Source organism: Oncorhynchus mykiss, chromosome 23, assembly GCF_013265735.2.
Source record: "Oncorhynchus mykiss isolate Arlee chromosome 23, USDA_OmykA_1.1, whole genome shotgun sequence".
Taxonomy (NCBI): Eukaryota; Metazoa; Chordata; class Actinopteri; order Salmoniformes; family Salmonidae; genus Oncorhynchus; species Oncorhynchus mykiss.
Window position 1 is genome coordinate 52,824,971 of NC_048587.1, and position 23,642 is coordinate 52,848,612.

The 23,642-nt window shown below is 43.9% G+C and overlaps 1 protein-coding gene across 1 annotated transcript in view; it reads right to left on the reverse strand.

Annotated features, from left to right (window-relative positions):
• Positions 1 to 522: 522 nt before the first annotated feature.
• The window catches only part of LOC110503033 (collagen alpha-1(I) chain), a 35,162-nt gene continuing 12,042 nt past the window's right edge, over positions 523 to 23,642 (reverse strand). The window contains exons 11-49 of the mRNA XM_036960785.1: positions 22,632 to 22,685; positions 22,314 to 22,367; positions 22,183 to 22,227; positions 21,672 to 21,725; positions 21,250 to 21,294; positions 21,076 to 21,129; positions 20,351 to 20,449; positions 19,936 to 19,980; positions 16,788 to 16,886; positions 16,234 to 16,287; positions 15,801 to 15,908; positions 15,388 to 15,441; positions 14,668 to 14,766; positions 14,178 to 14,231; positions 13,851 to 13,949; positions 13,587 to 13,640; positions 13,306 to 13,359; positions 13,085 to 13,138; positions 12,909 to 12,962; positions 12,577 to 12,621; positions 12,030 to 12,128; positions 11,307 to 11,522; positions 10,754 to 10,807; positions 9,856 to 9,909; positions 9,620 to 9,727; positions 9,200 to 9,253; positions 9,012 to 9,065; positions 8,687 to 8,848; positions 7,691 to 7,798; positions 6,873 to 7,034; positions 6,330 to 6,437; positions 5,442 to 5,495; positions 5,225 to 5,332; positions 4,880 to 4,933; positions 3,895 to 4,002; positions 3,476 to 3,767; positions 2,971 to 3,161; positions 2,537 to 2,779; positions 523 to 1,791 (exon numbers count right to left, since the gene is read on the reverse strand). Coding sequence (XP_036816680.1) covers positions 1,645 to 1,791; positions 2,537 to 2,779; positions 2,971 to 3,161; positions 3,476 to 3,767; positions 3,895 to 4,002; positions 4,880 to 4,933; positions 5,225 to 5,332; positions 5,442 to 5,495; positions 6,330 to 6,437; positions 6,873 to 7,034; positions 7,691 to 7,798; positions 8,687 to 8,848; positions 9,012 to 9,065; positions 9,200 to 9,253; positions 9,620 to 9,727; positions 9,856 to 9,909; positions 10,754 to 10,807; positions 11,307 to 11,522; positions 12,030 to 12,128; positions 12,577 to 12,621; positions 12,909 to 12,962; positions 13,085 to 13,138; positions 13,306 to 13,359; positions 13,587 to 13,640; positions 13,851 to 13,949; positions 14,178 to 14,231; positions 14,668 to 14,766; positions 15,388 to 15,441; positions 15,801 to 15,908; positions 16,234 to 16,287; positions 16,788 to 16,886; positions 19,936 to 19,980; positions 20,351 to 20,449; positions 21,076 to 21,129; positions 21,250 to 21,294; positions 21,672 to 21,725; positions 22,183 to 22,227; positions 22,314 to 22,367; positions 22,632 to 22,685 — 3,654 coding nt within the window. The 3' untranslated portion in view covers positions 523 to 1,644. The remainder of the gene's footprint in view (positions 1,792 to 2,536; positions 2,780 to 2,970; positions 3,162 to 3,475; positions 3,768 to 3,894; positions 4,003 to 4,879; positions 4,934 to 5,224; positions 5,333 to 5,441; positions 5,496 to 6,329; positions 6,438 to 6,872; positions 7,035 to 7,690; positions 7,799 to 8,686; positions 8,849 to 9,011; positions 9,066 to 9,199; positions 9,254 to 9,619; positions 9,728 to 9,855; positions 9,910 to 10,753; positions 10,808 to 11,306; positions 11,523 to 12,029; positions 12,129 to 12,576; positions 12,622 to 12,908; positions 12,963 to 13,084; positions 13,139 to 13,305; positions 13,360 to 13,586; positions 13,641 to 13,850; positions 13,950 to 14,177; positions 14,232 to 14,667; positions 14,767 to 15,387; positions 15,442 to 15,800; positions 15,909 to 16,233; positions 16,288 to 16,787; positions 16,887 to 19,935; positions 19,981 to 20,350; positions 20,450 to 21,075; positions 21,130 to 21,249; positions 21,295 to 21,671; positions 21,726 to 22,182; positions 22,228 to 22,313; positions 22,368 to 22,631; positions 22,686 to 23,642) is intronic.

Consider the following 23,642-nt stretch of genomic DNA (forward strand, 5'->3'; position numbering starts at 1 on the left):
TATAGGTCTCTCTTTATGTAGTGTTGTGGTGTCTCTCTTGTCACCATGTGTGTTTTGTTCTATATTTTATTTTTTAATCCCAGCCCCCATCCCCGCAGGAGGCCTATTGCCTTTTGGTAGGCCATCATTGTAAATAAGAATGTGTTGCCTAGTTGAATAAATTTTAAATAAACATCACCTGTTATCCCAAATGCTCCTTACCAATGTGTTCTATGTCCTACAAGTCCCACTCATCAGGGTTTGAGTCAGTGGTAATAACTAGGGCTATGTTGGTTAATGCCTCAACATTATGTTCCCAAGAACAAGACCAACATGGGCTTATTTGAAGTTATGTTTTTGACTATAAGCCTACAAGATTAGATTTTAATGAAAGTTAAACTTTTACGTTATTTGGGAGATTATTTTATCAGTTGCCCAAAATAAACTATAAAATATAAAAAATGTATAATCAGCCACGGTCGCTGAATTGTCTGTCGGTTTGATGTGAGCTGAATGGAGAAAACCAAGGGGACATGTCAAACATTGTGTAGACCACTTCACATGCTTTATTCAGCATCCAAATAATTAAAAACATCTTGATTTATTATACACGTACAACATCAGTACAGATTCTCTTTTTTCAAAACCATGAAGGTGTGTCTGCTTCTCAGATTTTGTAAAACTCTTTTTCTTTTTTAGAAACCTAAAACGTTTTTCTTCAACAAACAAAACACAAACATCAGGAGGGTTTGAGTGGTGCTTTAGTGATGCAGTGATAGGGACAATCACAAGGGTAGCATAGAGGGTGGACACAAACATCAGCTGGGTAAATGAAATACAACTGAAAACAAAACCACTTCCCTAAATCCACACCAGACACCATTGGCATGCATTTTATCCACAGTAAAACATATTTCAGAACTGTTAATTAACCAACACTTGACAAAGAAAACAATTGTACTAGCCTGACAACAAGGAAGACAACGTGGTGATTTGTTAGCACCAAAGATCCGATGGTTGTTAGCTAATTATGACAGGAAAAGATTGTTCTAACAAAGACCAATAACTGGACCTCATCAGTTGATATTATAGCACCTTTGACATTTGTTTTCTATCCAATAATATTCCTGTAGTGTAAAATCGTCCCGAGGGTTTGTGAAACATTTTGGGTAACATGGAGTTCTTCTCTGAGGTAGCCATTAATGTATTCAAAATTAATGTGAATGTTCAGGTGTTTTTCTGTCATGAATTTAGAACAAGAAGACACTTCACTGTCGTTTTTAAGATGTATTTAATACCAGAAAATGGTACATAGCATTTGTTGCTTTCATTGTCCTTCCGCAGTGGTAAAAAACGGCAAAAAAGTCACCTGTATCTCATTGTGTTTCTCCATGGGGATTTTACACTTCATATTACACTTATTTTCTTGTTGCCAGTGGAAACAAAATATAATTTTTTAAGTTTCCTTGATTGTTGTAAGTTTCGGTTGAAGTAGCAGTCCCCCAAATGTATTTTCTTCAGAATAAAAAACATGCAAACGACGTCTTCAGCAGAGTAGTTTTAAGCTCGTGGACCAGTGGCAGCCGAATGAGTTTGTAGGTAATGCATAGAAAATAGAATTAGAGATGACTGCAAACAATTCCATGTCCATATTTCTTTTTGATTTTATACGAAGCAGACAGGGCCAACTTCGACGCCAAACTCCTGATCAGGTGCACCAACGTCCATAGGAGCGATGTCAATGATGGGCAGGCGAGATGTTTTTGATGTCTTGTAGTCGATGACTGTCTTGCCCCATGTGCCAGTATGTGACTGTGGAGAGAGAGTGAGAGAGAGAGAGAGAGAGAGAGAGAGCGAGCGAGAGCATAGGTCAGAATCAGAAACCAGTCCTAGTAAAGATGATTGATGACACACTAACCTCTATATAACCTCTGTTTATGTAGTTACTTCATTCATCTTTAGTTTCATACCATGGATTTCACACAATTTTAAATTCAAAATGAGGACAGTAGAAGAAGAGAATAAAGGAGAGTAGAAGAAGGGAATAGAGGAGAGTAGATGAAGAGAATAGAGGAGAATAGAAGAAGAGAATGGAGGAGAGTAGAAGAGAATAGAGGAGAGTAGAAGAAGAGAATAGAGGAGAGTAGAAGAAGATAATAGAGGAGAGTAGAAGAAGAGAATAGAGGAGAGTAGAAGAAGAGAATAGAGGAGAGAAGAAGAAGAGAATAGAGGATAGTAGATGAAGAGAATAGAGGAGAGTAGAAGAAGAGAATAGAGGAGAGTAGAAGAAGAGAATGGAGGAGAGTAGAAGAAGAGAATGGAGGAGAGTAGATGAAGAGAATGGAGGAGAGTAGAAGAGAATAGAGCAGAGTAGATGAAGAGAATAGAGGAGAGTAGAAGAAGAGAATGGAGGAGAGTAGAAGAGAGGTAGAAGACAGAAAACAGTAAAAGACGAGAGTAGAAGAGAGAATAGAATAACAGACAGCAGAAGGGAGTTGAAAGATAAGAGAAAAGAGTAGAGGACAGTACAAGTGGACAGTAGTAGTAGGTGTCTCACCGTGCAACCGTCCTCGCTGACAGTGTATGTGAAGCGGCTGTTGCCCTCAGCTCTGATCTCGATCTCGTTAGATCCCTGGAGCAGCAGGGCCTTCTTCAGGTTGCCCGTGCCCTTGTCCATGTAGGCCACGCTGTTCTTGCAGTGGTACGTGACATTCTGGGATGCCTCGTTGGACATCAGGCGCATGAAGGTCAGCTGGATGTTGACGTCCTCTGGGTTGGAGCCCTCGCTACCGTACTGGAACTGGAGAAGAGAGGGAGAGGAGGGGGGTTAGTATCATGAAGGCAGATTTGTAGTGAAGGCAGGTCACTAAAACTTGAGTCCAAGTCAAGACCCATGTCCCCAGTAATCCAAGTTTGAGTGTAAGTCTGAGTCGTTTCTACCCGAGCTCTGATTGTAGTCCTTGTCACATGGTTACGCTGAATGGTCCTTACCTGGAAGCCGTTGTCCATAGACTCTGAGAACCAGATGTGCTTCTTCTCCCTGATGTTCTTGCTGGTATACCAGTTCTTCATGGGGACAGTGTCCTGGGATGGGTAGATGCAGGTCTCTCCAGTCTCCATGTTGCAGAAGACCTGGACAGCATCCAGAGGAGAGCCCTGGTTGGGGTCCACCCAGTACTGGCCTGTGGGTTTAAGAGAGAACAGAATATAAGCCATCAAGGTGCTTCAGGTGACCATAGAGGTCCAATAAAGTAGAAGTTATTATATTGATAGAGTTATTAATGTAGGTTGCTAGCACTTTGATGTTTGCTTTTTAAATATTGAATAAATTAAATAATTCAATCATTCATTCATTGAACCAACCAATCAACCAACCAACCAATTAACCAACCAACCAACCAACCAACCAACCAACCAATCACTGATCACAACATGCCTACATACTATATAACCAGTGTTTGTCTGCGGCGTGCGCTGGACTGAGCCTGGACCTTACCGCTCTTCCACTCAGGGTGGCACATTCTGATGTCACGGCACATGCGGGCGGGGTTCTTCTGGGTTCCCTCAGGGCTGCGGATGTTCTCCACCTTCTGGCTGAGGCTCTTCAGGGTGGTGTCCACCTCCATGTCACGGCCGTTCATCATGTCAGGCTCGTCAGCACGGTAGTGGTATCCTCCTCCTCCTCGCATGGGGTCAGGTCCCTTCTCCTGGTTGTAGATCGGTGCGACATGGAAGCCGCCGCCAGCGGGACCTGGAGGTCCGGGCAGACCAGGAGAACCAGGAGCACCCTGGGTAGGGAAGAAGAAGACAGAAAGGGGTCAAATCTGGCATTGAAGGCCTGTGCTATGTGTGTTAGGATCTGTGTGTGTTCTTGTGCGTATGCATGGTACATGTGGAGGTCAGTGTGAGACTTACAGCAGGTCCCATCTCTCCGTTGCGACCACGGGGTCCGGGGGGTCCGATGGGTCCAGGCAGACCATTCATGCCATCTTTACCAGTGGAGCCAGAAGAACCATGGGGTCCCTGTAGGACACACAACAACAACTCCATTAGAAGTCATATACCTTGAACAGGGAAGTCACAGCGCTCACTCACCATTATTTAACTATTAACAACTTGACCTCTCAGCCTTCATCAATGGCCTTCATCAGAGGTCCTATTCCTTCCATTCCAGCGACAACATCACTAATAAATGACTAGATAGGATATCCTTGTGTAATCTGATGTGAGGAATCTTCTTGTTAAGGTTAAGAACACAACATCACATACAGGATCATTCTATGAACAATGTTATCCAACTGAAGACTGTTGTGGAGGGCAGGGCCAATGTTATCCAACTGAAGACTGTTGTGGAGGGCAGGGCCAATGTTATCCAACTGAAGACTGTTGTGGAGGGCAGGGCCAATGTTATCCAACTGAAGACTGTTGTGGAGGGCAGGGCCAATGTTATCCAACTGAAGACTGTTGTGGAGGGCAGGGCCAATGTTATCCAACTGAAGACTGTTGTGGAGGGCAGGGCCAATGTTATCCAACTGAAGACTGTTGTGGAGGGCAGGGACAATGTTATCCAACTGAAGACTGTTGTGGAGGGCAGGGACAATGTTATCCAACTGAAGACTGTTGTGGAGGGCAGGGCCAATGTTATCCAACTGAAGACTGTTGTGGAGGGCAGGGCCAATGTTATCCAACTGAAGACTGTTGTGGAGGGCAGGGCCAATGTTATCCAACTGAAGACTGTTGTGGAGGGCAGGGCCAATGTTATCCAACTGAAGACTGTTGTGGAGGGCAGGGCCAATGTTATCCAACTGAAGAGTGTTGTGGAGGGCAGGGCCAATGTGTAACTTATATTACATTATCAACCATGTTCTATTGATGAACTGGGAGTCAGAGTCATACTCACTCGGGGTCCAGAAGGTCCGTTAAGTCCAGCAGGCCCAGACTCTCCAGGGGATCCCTGGAACCAGATACATCACATTAATCACACATTATATCACATTAATCACACATTATATCACATTCATCACACATTATATCACATTAATCACACATTATATCACATTAATCACACATTATATATGTTAAAGCAAAGAGAACAACAGATCTTCCACCCAGACACAATGTGCATGCTTCCTTAATGCCACAAATCACTAAAAACAAGTTTTAAAAGGGCAGTAAATTATCGTAAAGAGAAGAAGCTAAATGTAACAGCATGAGTTGTATGATATTGGAAGGCTGGTATACTCACAGCGGGTCCAGGAAGTCCGGGCATGCCGCTCAAACCTCTGTGTCCCTTGTGGCCTCTCTCTCCACCCTCTCCAGCCTCTCCCTTATCTCCACGAGCACCAGCAGGGCCCTACAGACACAGGTCAAAGGTCAAACATGTACACAGCAAAGACAGTGGACATCCTTACAATACATTAGGTTGAGGAGTATGGATGACAAAATGCTGACAGAAAACTTACAAGACCCCCACGACCACCAGCAGGACCGTTAGGGCCAGCAGGACCAGCAGGACCCTGAGAGAGAGAGAGAGAGAGAGAGAGAGAGAGAGAGAGAGAGAGAGAGAGAGAGAGAATCAAGGATAATTATGTGTGTACATTGATGGAACTCAGGGTAACGTTGTGTCAGGGTAACATTGATATATCTCAGGGTATGTCAGGGTAACGTTGATATATCTCAGGGTATGTCAGTGTAACATTGATGTATCTCAGGGTATCATTGATGAATCTCGGGGTATGTCAGGGTAACGTTGATGAATCTCAGGGTAACATTGATGTATCTCAGGGTATGTCAGGGTAACATTGATGAATCTCAGGGTATGTCAGGGTAACATTGATGAATCTCAGGATATGTCAAGGTAACATTGACGAATCTCAGGGTATATCAAGGTGACATTGATGAATCTCAGGGTATGTCAAGGTAACATTAATGAATCTCAGGGTATGTCAGGGTAACATTGATGAATCTCAGGGTATGTCAGGGTGACACTGATGAATCTCAGGGTATGTCAGGGTAACATTGATGAATCTCAGGGTATGTCAGGGTGACATTGATGAATCTCAGGGTGTGTCAGGGTAACATTGATGAATCTCAGGGTATGTCAGGGTGACACTGATGAATCTCAGGGTATGTCAGGGTAACATTGATGAATCTCAGGGTATGTCAGGGTGACATTGATGAATCTCAGGGTATGTCAAGGTAACATTGATGAATCTCAGGGTTAATTCAGGGTAACATTGTAAGCTAGTCCAACAAATGTCCAAATCGTAAGAAAAATATTGTAAGGCCTTCGGCCTGAAAGTGACAGAGATACTATAGTCGACCCCTAAATTGATGAGAAGAGTACTTACAGACTCTCCACGGCTACCAGTCTTGCCAGAAGCACCAGATGGACCGGGGGCACCGGGAGGTCCAGGAGCACCAGGGGAACCAGCATTACCATTCTCACCACGGTCACCCTGCAATGAACACACACACACAGGAACAAAGAGCCATGAGGGTAACAGCACCAGTAACGGGGACAAGTGTTGGAGTTTCCTTCCTTACATTGTAAAGTGCTGGATAAGAGCACCCGAAAGAGCTCTACATAAACCAACAGTAAGTACATAAACCATTCAATAAGTCAAGCTGAAGTGTTACAGAATGCGCAATAGAAATATATAGTAATTCCCATTTGAGCTAATATGTGCAGCGTTTACCGTGAATGCTAAAGCGGGAATATTGCCTTTAAATTTCCATCACGCTGTAGCGTTGAACATCATCGATGCGGAATGAATAGAGCCCTGAGTGTGTAATTTCAAGACAATTAGGCTGTTTCTATTATCCAGCAGCAATGTTGTTTATAACAACAGTGTCATGGAAGAGTAAGACGTGGTTTGATAGTAGAGGCTTACCTTGGGACCGGGGGGTCCATCGCGACCGGCAACACCATCGTGACCAGTGGAACCCTCACGACCAGCCTCACCGGGTGCACCAGACAGGCCAGGGGGTCCCATGGGGCCAGGGGATCCACGCTCACCGACAGGGCCGCCAGGTCCCTGCTTACCAGGCTCCCCCTGAGAGAGGACAATGGACAGCTCAAGGGTTAAGACTCTTAAGATTTGGAAGTAGAGACAAAGAAAGCCATGAGATAACTTAAGAATGAAGGATCTGATTGGCTTTTTGTGTGAAAAATAATGAAGCTGATTTGAGTTGTGAGATAACACTTTTGATAGAAGTTAAAAGTTACATTTGGCAGACACTCTTATCCAGAGTGTCTTACAGGAGCAATTAGGTTGAAGTGCCTTGCTTTTGGTCCCCTGAGTGGCCCAGCGGTCTAAGGCACTGTATTACAGTCTGAGAGGCATCACTACAGCCCCTGGTTCATTCCCAGGCTGTGCCACAACCGGCCGTGATCGGGAGTCCCATGGGGAGGCGCACAATTGGCCCAGCATCGTCCGGGTTAGGGGAGGGTTTGGCCGGGGGGGTAGGCCGTCATTGTAATTAAGAATTTGTTCTTAACTGACTTGCCTAGTTAAATAAAAATGTAATTTAGAAAAGGACACATCAACAGATTTTTCACCTAGTCAGCTGATGGATTCAAAGTGACCTTTCGGTTACTGGCCCAACATTCTTAACCGCTAGGCTACCTGCCGCTCTTACATAGCTACTTGATGCCCTTAAATAGTAATATGTCGAGTAGGGTGGGGGTGCTGTTGATGGGAACACTCACAGCTTGTCCTGGAACTCCTGGGCTACCACTGGCTCCCCTTCCTCCTGGGCCTCCCACAATACCACGCTGTCCAGCAATACCTCCGGGTCCGGGGGTTCCTGGGGCTCCCTGGAGAAAGAGAACAGATCGAGGCAAAGATGACATATTCTTCAATGCAGCACGGAGAACCAGAACAAGCCTATATAAAGGGATTCATCCCCATGGTTTAAACTTTACTACATGCATAACGTTTATGTAGCATTACATATTTGGATGTATTATTTTATATATTTGTATTATTTCATTTTTATTATTTTGTTAAACATTCCATCTAATTCTTTAAATTATCTGTCTTTTTTCGTATTTGTTTCGTAATGCTGAGAAACATATAAACTTTTAATAATATAATTATAATATAACAGCCCTTCATCCCTTCATCCTTCAGCACTTCATGCTTCAGCACTTCATCCCTTCAGCCCTTTATCTCTTCAGCCCTTTATCCCTTCATCACTTTATCCCTTCAGCCCTTCATCCCTTCATCCCTTCATCCCTTTATCCCTTCAGCCCTTCATCCCTTCATCCCTTTATCCCTTCAGCCCTTCATCCCTTTATCCCTTCATCCCTTTATCCATTTATCCCTTCAGCCCTTCATCCCTTCAGCCCTGTATCCCTTCAGCCCTTCAGCCTTTCATCCATTCAGCACTTCATCCCTTCATCCTTTAGCATTTCAGCCCTTCAGCACTTCATCCTTCAGCACTTCATCCCTTCATCCTTCAGCACTTCATCCCTTCAGCACTTCATCCCTTCAGCACTTCATCCCTTCAGCCCTTCCCTTCAACCCTTCATCCTTGATGTGTTGCTCTGTTTACTACTTTGTTTATTGCTGTTGTTGTTGTTTATTTGTTTATTGTTGTTCTTAATTTGTTTATTATTGTTGTTTATATGTGTATTGTTGTTGTTTATTTGTTTATGAATGTTTTTGCTTATATGTTTATATGTTTATTGCTCTGTGCTTACCATTGGGCCATCATTACCCTTGGCTCCAGATGGTCCTGAGGGTCCTGGGGGTCCGGCGGCTCCAGCCTCACCGGGGCGACCAGCGTGACCAGTTTCACCACGTCCACCCCTCTGTCCTTCTTTACCAGAGGGGCCGGGGGGGCCTGGGGGTCCGGGGGCTCCCTGAAAACATTTAGGAGATGAGGGTAGTTTGTTTAGAGCAAATCTTTTAAGTATTACAGTATGTGAGTTAAAGATTTCTAACTTGAAAAGCCAAACTTGATATGTTTCAGTGTGGATGAATGATAGATTGGTGATAGATGAAGTGCTACAAAGGTGACCTTACACTTCCACCAGGAGGGCCAACTCTTCCACCAGGACCAGGCATACCAGAAGCACCCTACACACACACACACACACACACACAGAGGAATACAGAACAGCTTTCTTAAAAAAACATACTTTACATTTTTCTTCAGTTAAAATAAATGAAAACTAGTGTTGTTATGAATGATTTGAGTTTATAGTTCTTACAGGGGGCCCAGCGGCACCACGAGTTCCTTTAGTACCAGCATTACCAGCAGGACCCTGAGGACACAAACAGCAGTTAGGCCATAAAACATCTATAAAGGACACATGACAATATATACATGTCCTGAACACTGATGGTCACATCACCGAGTCAGTCCTCAACACCTTCTAATGGTGAGAGACAATTTCAATCGGTCACTGGATTACAGTAAAATAAGGATATACAAGGGTGGCCTGTTAGCCAAAAGTAACTTGTGCTATATATCTGCAAACTATTCCTGAATTGGTTGATTCAGGAACAAACAGCAAAAAGCAAACTGTATATTTCTTTCTTTCTTGGAGATTTGAGATTAGAGCTTGTAGTTCTAACAAATCTGTCGGTTCAGGAGTTAAAGCTGATAGGACAGCCTCAGACATCCATACCTGAGGTCCAGGAGCACCAACCGGTCCACCGGGCCCAGGAGCACCAGCATCACCTTTGGGGCCGTTGTTACCAGTCTCTCCCTTGTTGCCAGGCTGACCATCAGCACCCTGAAGCAAGGAGGGAGAAGAGGAAAGGACGGGTCAGGGCTGGGTTATAGGATTCCACCTGGAAACAGAACTGTGACCAGCTTCAGAGTGGTCTGGACTGGACCAGGCTGGGTGATGATGTTACTCACAGGGGGTCCAGCGAATCCAGCAGGTCCAGGGGCACCATGCTCACCGCGCTCACCCTGGAGGATTATGGGTAGAAAACACATAGGGTCAGAGGTTGGGAATGAAAAACTGATTCATAAACAAGCAGAATGTGCTTTGTTCAGTGTGATGAAGAGAAATAGCGGGCCATCAATGTGCTTTGTTCAGTGTGATGAAGAGAAATGGCGGGCCATCAATGTGCTTTGTTCAGTGTGATGAAGAGAAATGGCGGGCCATCAATATGTGCTTTGCTCAGTGTGATGAAGAGAAATGGCGGGCCATCAATATGTGCTTTGCTCAGTGTGATGAAGAGAAATGGCGGGCCATCAATATGTGCTTTGCTCAGTGTGATGAAGAGAAATGGCGGGCCATCAATGTGCTTTGTTCAGTGTGATGAAGAGAAATGGCGGGCCATCAATATGTGCTTTGTTCAGTGTGATGAAGAGAAATGGCGGGCCATCAATATGTGCTTTGCTCAGTGTGATGAAGAGAAATGGCGGACCATCAATGTGCTTTGTTCAGTGTGATGAAGAGAAATGGCGGGCCATCAATATGTGCTTTGCTCAGTGTGATGAAGAGAAATGGCGGGCCATCAATATGTGCTTTGCTCAATGTGATGAAGAGAAATGGCGGGCCATCAATATGTGCTATGTTCAGTGTGATGAAGAGAAATGGCGGGCCATCAATATGTGCTTTGCTCAGTGTGATGAAGAGAAATGGCGGGCCATCAATATGTGCTTTGCTCAATGTGATGAAGAGAAATGGCGGGCCATCAATGTGCTTTGTTCAGTGTGATGAAGAGAAATGGCGGGCCATCAATATGTGCATTACACCGCTGTCATAAGCAGGTGAACATGTAGTATGTCATTGGAAGTTACTCACAGGGGAACCGCGACCTCCAGCGGGACCAGGGGGGCCGCCAAGACCACCCTCACCCTAACACAGAGAGAAAAAGAGGAGGGAGAGGAGGGGAGAGGAGAGAGAGGAGGGGAAGGAGAGAGAGGAGGGGAGAGGAGGGAGAGGAGGGAGAACAGGGAGAACAGGGAGAGGAGAAAGAGGAGGGAGAGGAGGGGAGAACTATCTCATATTTGAATGAAGATTTACCAAAACAATCCTATACATCAAGGCTGTAGCTACACAGTAGTTGTTTCAACACATCAAGGCTGTAGCTACACAGTAGTTGTTTCAACACATCAAGGCTGTAGCTACACAGTAGTTGTTTCAACACATCAAGGCTGTAGCTACACAGTAGTTGTTACAACACATCAAGGCTGTAGCTACACAGTAGTTGTTTCAACACATCAAGGCTGTAGCTACACAGTAGTTGTTTCAACACATCAAGGCTGTAGCTACACAGTAGTTGTTTCAACACATGATATTTTACCGTTTACTGTGTAATCAAACTGTTTCAATCCAAACAGCTTTTTGCTCTTACCTTCTCTCCATGAGCACCAGTGGGTCCAGGGGGTCCAATGGGTCCAGTCATACCACGCATGCCGTCTTTTCCTGGGCCACCGTCGGCTCCCTTGGGGCCACCATCACCTCGTTCTCCCTTGGCACCGGAGTTGCCACCTGAGCCACGCTCTCCGGGCATTCCTTGCAGACCTGGGGCTCCCATACCGCCAGGGGCACCAGCAACTCCAGTCTCACCCTGGACAGAGATGGTAGACAGAGAAACATTAAACTAATAGAGATGGTAGACAGACACACATTAAACCTCCTATTGCATTGTACCAAAATATTATATTTACAAAAAGGAACAGAGATGGTAGACAGAGACACATTAAACCTCCTTTTGCTCTGTGCCAAAATAATATATTTACAAAAAGGAACAGAGATGGTAGACAGAGACACATTAAACCTCCTTTTGCTCTGTGCCAAAATAATATATTTACAAAAAGGAACAGAGATGGTAGACAGAGTAACATTAAACTAATAGAGATGGTAGACAGGCACACATTAAACCTCCTTTTGCTCTGTACCAAAATAATATATGTTCAAAAATATTTGTTGTGGTGCAAAAATAAATAAGAAAAGGACAAATGATATGGTTGTATAGGGCCTAAGGTAATTCTCAGTCCTAGGATCAACATAAGGACCAACTTAATTATTTAATCAATGATGTAATCTGTATCTGTGTTCTCCAGTGTTCTCTTACCCTAGCACCATCGTTACCAGGAGAACCATTAGGTCCACGGGGTCCAGAGGGGCCGACAGAGCCGATGCCACCACGCTCACCTGGGAAACCTCTGTCACCCTTGGGACATAGAAAAAAAGGGGAGGAGAGGAGTAGGAGAGGAGAAGGAGAAGATGAGGAGGAGAAGAGGGGAGGAGATAATGAGGAGAAGAGGGGAGGAGATGAGGAGAAGGGGAAGGAGAGGAGGAGGAGAAGGGGGAAGGAGATGAGGGGAGGAGAGGAGAAGGAGAAGAGGGGAGGAGATGAGGGAAGGAGAGGAGGAGGAGAAGAGGGGGGAGAGGAGGAGAAGAGGGGAGGAGATGAGGAGGAGAAGTGGGAAGGAGAGGAGGAGGAGAAGAGGGGGGAGAGGAGGAGAAGAGGGGAGGAGACGAGGAGGAGAAGAGGGGAGAGGAGTGGAGGAGAGGAGGAGGAGAAGAGGAGAAGATCTGTGAACATCATGTCTACTGAAGCAGGCAGCTTAGAGACAGATCCGGGGGTTCAGATCCATCTGCTGTGATGCTGTACTTACTCTGGATCCACTGGGGCCGGGACCTCCAACCTCACCAGGCACACCCTGTGGAGCAACAGAGGAGAGGGGAGCAATCAACCAACCAACCAACCAACCAACCAATCAATCAATCAATCAAATATATTTATAGCCCTTTTTACAGCAACATTTGCCACATAATTAAATGTATTGCTAGATAATGTCTGATTACACTTCAAACACTGCATTTGGGTAAAAACTTGCTTTCCAGCAACTTACAGGGGTCTAATTGTTCATCAATTCAACATGTCATGGAGGGCATAGCATTACATCTAGAACCTATAGGATCTCTGTGATGGGAAGGCACCACTTACCTGATCACCAGCCTTGCCAGGCTCACCAGTAGCTCCCTGAGTTCCAGGCAGACCCTATAGGGATGATGGGAGAGGTGTGGTTGAGATTTCAGGTCAACATGTAACATTATCAGTTACAATGTGAATATCTAGACAAGTAATGATAGCAGAGGTAAGAATTGTGGCTGGTAATCTACCTGGAATCCGTTAGGACCAGCGGGGCCGCCCTCTCCTTTCTCTCCTTGACCTCCCTGGAACACAACGGTGTTTGGGTGGCTCATGAATGAAATCATACAGTATGTGTCTCAATATTTCATTAAAAGGGACTGTACAGAATGCAGAATACAGAATTATGTACTGAAGATGTATGTGGCTAAATGTGCCATTCATTCTAAGAAGGAGATGTGTCAAAACTTACAGCAGGGCCTTGTGGTCCGGGAGCACCAGAGTCACCATCTTTGCCAGGGGCACCCTAGAAACAAGAAGATGCCATCTATTACAAATCCAAGAACACACACAATGATCTATTGACACAGACTTGAGATAAGTTGATTTAACATGGAAAATGACCTATTGACACAGACTTGAGATACGTTGATTTAACGTGGACAAGTCAACCAATGTTGATACAGCATACAGTATGTTACAGTTTGAATGATTGATCCTATCTGCTTCAGGTTTTAGTATAGCTTCACTTACAACACCCCCAACAGCTCCGGCTTCTCCTCTCTCACCGGGCTTGCCGCTGTCACCCTGTAGGGAAGAGACAGACGATGATTACTCTTACTGTACATTCATATTCTACTCAGTAAGAAACACACTGAATACCCTACCATTCATTTACATGTGTTCAGTATATGAACTAGACCGACTTGTGGAGTGGTGAAAATAATACATTTGTAGCCACCATTTAGGAATGAAATGAATGCTTTTGTTTCTTTTTTTGTATGTTTGTTTACTCACAGCAGGTCCTTTGGGCCCAGGGAATCCCATAACTCCAGGCTGACCTCTGGATCCAGAGGAGCCTGGGGGTCCGGCACGACCATCGTTTCCAGTGATACCCTACATGAGAGGAGGATCACACAGGCTATCAAAGGCTATGGTGCTCTCCTGACTGAACCAACACAATTATTGTTCTACTTTCTACTTTAGACCAAGGAACGTGGAGGTCAAAACATGTTAAATCCTCTCGATAATGTCCTCTTGCCAATATAGTTTATTATATACATAGTAATAATATAGTAATTAGGTATGCATTGAGTTTGTGGTGAATAGATCAGTAGTACTTACAGCAGGGCCAACTTTCCCATCGGGGCCAGGGCTGCCAGGGCTACCAGTCATACCCTACAGCAAGCAGGGAGAGAAGAGCACACATTAGATCAAACCAAACCAAAGTTTATTGGTCACGTACACATTTTAGAAAATGTTATAGCGGGTGTTATAGCAGATGTTATAGCGGGTGTTATAATGGGTGTTATAGAGAGTGTTATAGTGGGTGTTATAGCGGGTGTTATAGCAGATGTTATAGTGGGTGTTATAGCGGGTGCAGCTAAATGATAATGAACACAAATAATATTCAAAAACTAGAAACAGGAAGAGAGTAAGAAAGAGATAGTGAGAGAAAGAGAGAGAGAGTGAGAGAAAGACAGATAGAGAGTGAGAGAAAGACAGATAGAGAGTGAAAGAGAGAGAGTGAAAGAGAGAGAGAGAGAGTGAAAGCGAGAGAGAGAAAGAGAGAGAGAGCGAGAGAAAGAGAGAGATGTGAACAGGTGACACTCACCTTGGATCCAGGCATGCCAGGCTCCCCGGGGCGACCAGCCTCACCAGTGGCACCTTGGGCTCCCATTGGTCCATTGGCTCCACGCTCACCAGGGCCACCCTATCACATGGGAAGGTTAATTGGTGATGTCTGTGTCAAGTTTTGATAGGCAAGCATTATGGTCAGCTTCAGGGCTTAGAGATTAAATAGTGCTCTGTGAGGGTAACCAAGCCACCAAGACACATTCAGTGAGCATATTTAAAGCTACAATCGGCAGCTGTTACATCCATTTCTGGATTTATAAATTAATGATATATACCCATTGATTCTTGAAGAATATAACTTGAATATAACTTGCCTCAAGCGCTTAGTTCAACAGAATGCAAAATACTCCAATGTTTGTAAACAATGTAAATGTAAACAAACACTGTATAGCCTCACAACATTGTTAAAACTATGATTTAATATCATGGATAGTCAGCCCATGCATCCATGTCAATGAATTATAAAGTGGTTATATTTCTCCAGGCCCATCCCTCAGCTTTTTACCAAAACAAAGGTGGTGTGCCGGCTTTGTTGTTGTTTCAATTAAGGATCCTAGCTTCAAGGATAAGGATGTTTCTGTTATCGGCTGAATTTAACACCAGGCGTCATGTTTCTTCACATGGACTTTATAGTTTACTGTTCAACTATTACTGTCATTATTATTATTACTATTATTATATTGGACAATTGACTCACCTTGCCACCGGCAGCTCCATCAGAGCCGGGGAAACCACGCATACCAGGCATACCCTGTTGGAAGAAACAGGCCGACACACTGTATTACACAGTGGACCATGGCACAGGCACACCATATCACAAAGTCAAGGCTTGACTGACAATCAGTGTCCCCTGGGAATGAAAGGTATAATATGCACATGGTCTAGTATAGACTGGTGACTGAGGCTCTGATGGTTGGTTGATGCTTTTTCATATTCCAAAATCTATATGGTAATTTACTGGAATCATATGGAGATAACAAAACACAACTTTAAAACAAATCTGTCTGTGTAGGGACATAGTTCTTATGAGTAAGGGCACATCAGAGAAGGGGTATCTGACACGGAAGAAGGGGGCTGAGGGGTCGCGGGTGGGAGGGGGGGGTAACGTACACGCTCCCCAGGGGGTCCAGCACCACCAGCTCCACCAGGCTCACCACGGGCACCTCTCTTTCCCTCCTCCCCAGATGGGCCGGGGGGGCCGCCAGGACCAGAGGAGCCCTGGTTTGATAAAGAGGAGGAAAGGATGGCGGGGTCAGACATCAGACCTGTAGTAAAGTCAAACCTCTAACAATACCTTCAGAAGAAACAGGTGTCTATCCCTGGGTTAGAGACCTGTGGTCCGGTTTCCCAGACACAGATTAAGCATAATCCTGGACAAAAAACCTATGTCATTGGATTCTCCAGTGAGCATGCTTTTTGGTCCTCAACTGGGCTTCTTGCTTAATCTGTGTCCCGGAAATCAGCACTAAATGTTTTCAGACATGGTCAGCTGCTTGTTAAATAAATATTTCCATAGGTTATATATAAGGGCGGTCCAACTTACAGGCTCTCCCTTTACACCGGGCTCTCCCTTGGAGCCTTGGGCTCCTTGCTCACCCTGTAGGGAAAACAAACAAATCACATCAGCACTGGAGGTTGGTGGCACCTTAATTGGGGAGGAAGAGCTCATGGTAATGGCTGGAGAGGAATAGGTGGAATGCTATTAAATACATCAAATATGGTTTCCATGTGTTTGATGCCATTCCATTCGCTCCATTCCAGCCATTATTGTGAGCTGTCCTCCCCTCAGCAGCCTCCACTGCATATCAGGTAACACTCACCACTAATTCCTGGTCCATATTACACATCACAAACTAGAGTGTAGTGCTACAAACGTTTAATTGTTTTTATACATCCATAGATATGCATTAAATGACTGTGTTCTATTGAATTCTGTGTAGTATCAATTTACAAAGTATCAATTTACAAAGCAATGCTCACCACCACTGCTTGATCAAAACAGCCCAAGCACATCACAAAATGGACTAGTGCTGCAAACTTATTCATGAAATGCTATTTGATCAATTTACTAAAAAGTGACGTTACAGTGGTACTCACATGGTTACCCTTGGGGCCGGGGCTACCACCAGCTCCGGGAGGTCCAGCGGGGCCACGGGATCCTGGGAAACCAGGAGCACCAGAGATACCAACAGCACCCTATGGGATGGACAAGAGAACACACACGTTAACGCACCAACACCCACATTCTACAGTCTTAGTGGCTTTCCACATTCTACAGTCTTAGTGGCTTTCCACATTCTACAGTCTTAGTGGCTTTCCACATACTACAGTCTTAGTGGCTTTCCACATACTACAGTCTTAGTGGCTTTCCACATACTACAGTCTTAGTGGCTTTCCACATTCTACAGTCTTAGTGGCTTTCCACATACTACAGTCTTAGTGGCTTTCCACATTCTACAGTCTTAGTGGCTTTCCACATTCTACAGTCTTAGTGGCTTTCCACATACTACAGTCTTAGTGGCTTTCCACATTCTACAGTCTTAGTGGCTTTCCACATTCTACAGTCTTAGTGGCTTTCCACATACTACAGTCTTAGTGGCTTTCCACATTCTACAGTCTTAGTGGCTTTCCACATACTACAGTCTTAGTGGCTTTCCACATTCTACAGTCTTAGTGGCTTTCCACATACTACAGTCTTAGTGGCTTTCCACATACTACAGTCTTAGTGGCTTTCCACATACTACAGTCTTAGTGGCTTTCCACATATTACAGTCTTAGTGGCTTTCCACATTCTACAGTCTTAGTGGCTTTCCACATACTACAGTCTTAGTGGCTTTCCACATACTACAGTCTTAGTGGCTTTCCACATACTACAGTCTTAGTGGCTTTCCACATACTACAGTCTTAGTGGCTTTCCACATACTACAGTCTTAGTGGCTTTCCACATTCTACAGTCTTAGTGGCTTTCCACATTCTACAGTCTTAGTGGCTTTCCACATTCTACAGTCTTAGTGGCTTTCCACATACTACAGTCTTAGTGGCTTTCCACATACTACAGTCTTAGTGGCTTTCCACATACTACAGTCTTAGTGGCTTTCCACATTCTACAGTCTTAGTGGCTTTCCACATACTACAGTCTTAGTGGCTTTCCACATACTACAGTCTTAGTGGCTTTCCACATTCTACAGTCTTAGTGGCTTTCCACATACTACAGTCTTAGTGGCTTTCCACATTCTACAGTCTTAGTGGCTTTCCACATACTACAGTCTTAGTGGCTTTCCACATTCTACAGTCTTAATGGCTTTCCACATACTACAGTCTTAGTGGCTTTCCACATTCTACAGTCTTAGTGGCTTTCCACATACTACAGTCTTAATGGCTTTCCACATACTACAGTCTTAATGGCTTTCCACATACTACAGTCTTAGTGGCTTTCCACATTCTACAGTCTTAGTGGCTTTCCACATACTACAGTCTTAGTGGCTTTCCACATTCTACAGTCTTAATGGCTTTCCACATACTACAGTCTTAATGGCTTTCCACATACTACAGTCTTAGTGGCTTTCCACATACTACAGTCTTAGTGGCTTTCCACATACTACAGTCTTAATGGCTTTCCACATACTCCATTCTTAGTGGCTTCCCACATGCTACAGTCTTAAAACCTCTTTGGGATAGGGGGCAACATTGGGAAGTTTGGATGAAAAGCATGCCCAGAGTAAACTGCCTGTTACTCAGGCCCAGAAGCTAGAATATGCATATAATTAGTAGATGTGGATAGAAAACACTCCAAAGTTTCTAAAACTGTTAAAATAATGTATGTGAGTATAAAATAACTCATATGGCAGGCGAAAACCTGAGAAAAATCCTACAAGGAAGTGGGAATTCTGAGGTTTGTATTTTTTAAGTGAATGCCTATGGAATATCCAGTGTCCGTGGGGTCAGATTGCACTTCCTAAGGCTTCCAGTAGATGTCAACAGTCTTTAGAAGTAGTTTCAGGCTTCTATTGTGAAAGGGGAGAGAATAAGACCACTCAGAGTATGTGGCTCAGCTGAAAGCCATGAGTTGTTTATGGCGCGTGGCTGTGAGCGCGACGTTCGTTCCCTTTCCTTTCTAATGAAAACAGTATTGTCCGGTTGAAACATTATTGAATATTTATGATAAAACACCCTAAAGATTGATTAGAAACATTGTTTGACATGTTTCTACAAACTTTAATGGAACTTTTTTTACTTTTCGTCTGGATGTTGTGCCCGTGCTGTGTGCATAATGATTACTGAACTAAACGCACAAACAAAAAGGAGGTTTTTGGACATAAAGATGAACTTTATCGAACAAAAAAAACATTTATTGTGTAACATGGAGTCCTGGGAGTGCCACCAGATGAAGATCAAAGGTAAGTGATTCATTTTAACGTTATTTCTGACTTTTGTGGCACCTCTCCTTGGCTGGAAAATCTCTATATGTTTTTTGTGGCTAGGCGCTGTCCTAACATAATCGCATGGTGTGCTTTCGCCGTAAAGCCTTTTTGAAATCGGACACAGTGGCTGGATTAACAAGACGTTTATCTTTAAGCCTATGTATTACACTTGTATCTTTCATCAATGTTTATGATGAGTATATCTGTAATTTGATTTGGCTCTCTGCAATTTATCAGGATGTTTGTTTGAGACAATGCATTACTGAACATAACGCGCCAATTTAAATTGAGGTTTTTGGACATAAAGATTAACTTTATTGAACAAAACAAACATTTATTGTGTAACATGGAGTCCTGGGAGTACCACCAGATGAAGATCATCAAAGGTTAGGGATTAATTTTAACGCTATTTCTGACTTTTGTGACACCTCTCCTTGGCTGGAAAAAAATATTTTTGTGGCTAGGCGCTGTCCTAATATAATCGCATGGTGTGCTTTCTTCATAAAGCCTTTTTGAAATCGGAAACTGGGGTTGGATTAACAATAAGTTTATCTTTAAAATGGTGTACAATACTTGTATGTTTGAAGAATTTTAATTATGAGATTTATTTTGTTTGAATTTGGCACCCTGCAATTTCACTGGCTGTAGGCCAGGTGTTTTGCTAGCGGAACCCCCTTCCCAGAAAGGTTAATGACTTTACATAGAAGCATCTACTAAATGGAATTTATTATCATTAGTATAGTACGTGTAGTATTACCAGTGTTCATTTGAACATAATCAATCATAGATATTCAGATAGATGTATCCACAAGGCTCATACTTACAGTGGCACCCTTGCCTCCTGACTGGCCATCACTTCCGGGGGCACCCTGTTTGGTTACAGAAAAAGAGCGGGAAAGAGAGGCGGGGACATTATATTACAGTAAACTTCAGGGGTCAGAGGTTAAACGGTGCACTATGAGGGTGAACATAAGCATATACACATATATAAGGATAATGACCTATATAAGGATAATGACCTATAAGGATAATGACCTATATAAAGACAATGACCTATATAAAGATGAGGACCTATATAAAGATAATGATCTATATCAAGATAATGATCTATATCAAGATAAGGACCTATATAAAGATAATGATCTTTAAGCATATTTAAGATTAGGATTTACAAGCACAAGCAACCAGGACAAATAATAATATAAGCATTTAAGGGCAACCATGCACAACAGTACTCACAGAGGGTCCAGCAGCACCAGCAGGTCCAGGGTTACCGGGCTCTCCACGAGATCCTTGGGGTCCGTCTGAGCCACGGCCTCCCTGAGGACCGGTCTCACCCTAAAGGGGGCAGCAGAGAGGACATTAGGAGGGTGCTGGATGATCACATTCTTTGAAACTGATGTTATCATCTGTGTGTGTGTGTGTGAGGGGGAGGTTTTGTGTGTGTGTGTGTGTGTGTGTGTGTGTGTGTGTGTGTGTGTGTGTGTGTGTGTGTGTGTGTGCGTGTGAGTGTAGGAATATAATTAATCATTGTTAATTTTTATGTGTTATGTTTATATTATTTCTATTGAGAACAATTTCAGTTTTTCACTCTCACTGTTTCCTCTCTAATAGAGGTCTGTACATTACAGTAGTCTCTCACTATTTCCTCTCTAATAGAGGTCTGTACATTACAGTAGTCTACAGTAATGGGACAGGACGGAGATGTTCCACGAGGTCATCATATGCCATCTGCTGGCCACTACCTGTATCAGCTCAGGATCTCAATCTGTGTCCCAATTCTCTACCCTTCTGCCCTAAATCTGTACTTGTTCACTTCCCTTCATGGATTTAAGAGGAAAGGACTGGAGTAAGAAATATGGGTGAAACTGGCTCTATCCAATGCTATCCAATTGAGAGAACATTTGGAAGCAACATGTGGATTAGGTTTAGGGGTAGGGGTTTGGGTGGGGGCTATGACATACCTTAGCTCCAGCGCCTCCGGGGAATCCAGGGGAACCAGATGGGCCAGTGGGTCCCTGAAGAGATCAAATAAACATTATTTAGCTAACATAGTCAGGACTAACACATGGCACTGAGTGGTGTACTCTGACTTGCTACGACAGGTAGGATTAGTCACCAGTAATAAAGATACTTACAGGGGATCCAGCAGGACCAGAGTTACCATCATTACCACGGCCACCCTAGAGGAAGAGGGTATTGCACTGTTATGACAATTCTTTAACAAGTATTCCTGAAGCCAGAAATGGGCATGAACATCTGTAGGGGTACTGCAATACTTTATACTATATGACAACAAGTCACTGACTTTTCTGTGTCATTCTAGATAATGTTTGCGGTATTGCTGCTATTTAGTAAAAATACATGTTTTGTCATACCCGTGGTATATGGTCTGATATACCACAGCTGTCAGCCAAACAGCATTCAGGGCTCAAACCACCAAGTTTATAATTACATTCAATTAATAAATTAAATCAACCAACCAATCATCCAACCAACCAATCAACCAATCTATCAATCTCTCAAACGAACAGTAAAGGTTGTGCTGTGCAGTACTTACAGAAGGGCCAGCGGGTCCGGGGCGGCCTCTCTCACCTGGAAGACCACGAGCACCCTAGGAAGAGGAAGAGTGGAAGGGAGCAGAGGGAGGAAGAGAGGGAGGAAGAGAGGAAGGAAGGGAGGGAGGGAGGAAGAGAGTGAGGAAATAGAGGGAGGAGACAGAGGGAGGAAGAGAGGGAGGAAATAGAGGGAGGAAACAGAGGGAGGAAGAGAGGGAGGAAATAGAGGGAGGAAACAGAGGGAGGAAGAGAGGGAGGAAACAGAGGGAGGAAGAGAGGGATGAAGCAAAGGGGGGAAGGGAGGGAGGAAGCAGAGAGATGAAGAGAGGGAGGAAGAGAGGAAGGAAGCAGAGGGAGGAAGAGAGGGAGGAAGAGAAGGAGGAAGAGAGGGAGGAAGAGAGGCAGGAAGATAGGGAGGAAGCAGAAGGACGAAGAGAGGGAAAAATATATGTTTATTGAGACGAGAGCATTACTCAAATCAAAGTGTATTTGTCATATGCACAGGATACTCACCATAGCACCGGGGTTACCGCTGGATCCAGGGGCACCACCCTCTCCCTGTGGTCAGAGGAAACAGATGAGTTCTCCAGAACAGATAACGATAGACGTACATTATGATAGATATCATTAGATTGACCTCTAACCTTAGGGCCGGCTGGGCCACCGTCTCCCTTGGCACCATCCATTCCATTGAAACCCTGAGAAGGAAATCAAAGAGCATTTTTTAGGTTAGGTAACATTCTGTATGATTAGGAGTTTAATGTGGGAATGTAGTAGTGTCATGGCTGTCATATCATCGTGGGAGTAGGGTGAAGTTGCCCCTAGTCGCTGTTCTTGGATCAGTTATACATTTCCACTACCAATGGTTAGGGATAGGATTTGGGGAGCCAGCTGATCCTAGATCTGTTCCTAGGGGAAACTTCACACTGGAGCATCCTAATGTCACTCCTCCTATTACTCACTCTGTGTCCCTTGATGCCGGGGAGGCCAGGAGTTCCAGGGGTTCCACGAGCACCCTGTAGGGCAGAAAAATGAATGTTGTGAACTGGTCTTCATAACAGACATAAACCATACCGTTTTCATTCTTCATGTAATGTATGTCTTTCAGTGCTGAAACTAACTTGATTTGGATTAGTGGTTATTTACTTTAATGTACTTATACTAGAATGGTTCTAATTCAACTTTAAATCCCACCCTGTAGACACTCTACTTTAAATCCCACCCTGTAGATATTCTACTTTAAATCCCACCCTGTAGACACTCTACTTTAAATCCCACCCTGTAGATATTCTGCTTTAAATCCCATCCTGTAAATACCCTACTTTAAATCCCACCCTGTAGACACTCTACTTTAAATCCAACACTGTAGGTCCTCTACTTTAAATCCCACCCTGTAGATATTCTGCTTTAAATCTCACCCTGTAGATACTCTACTTTAAATCCCACCCTGTAGATACTCTACTTTAAATCCCACCTTGTAGATATTCTGCTTTAAATCTCACCCTGTAGATACTCTACTTTAAATCCCACCCTGTAGATATTCTACTTTAAATCCCACCCTGTAGATACTCTACTTTAAATCCCACCCTGTAGATATTCTGCTTTAAATCCCACCCTGTAGATATTCTACTTTAAATCCCACCCTGTAGATACTCTACTTTAAATCCCACCCTGTAGATATTCTGCTTTAAATCTCACCCTGTAGATACTCTACTTTAAATCCCACCCTGTAGATATTCTACTTTAAATCCCACCCTGTAGATATTCAACTTTAAATCCCACCCTGTAGATACTCTACTTTAAATCCCACCCTGTAGATATTCTACTTTAAATCCCACCCTGTAGATATTCTACTTTAAATCCCACACTGTAGACACTCTACATTAAATCTTGGGCTGATATTTGGGCTGCATCCCAAACAGCACCCTATTTACTATATAGTGCACTACTTTTGACCAGAGCCCTGTGGGCAC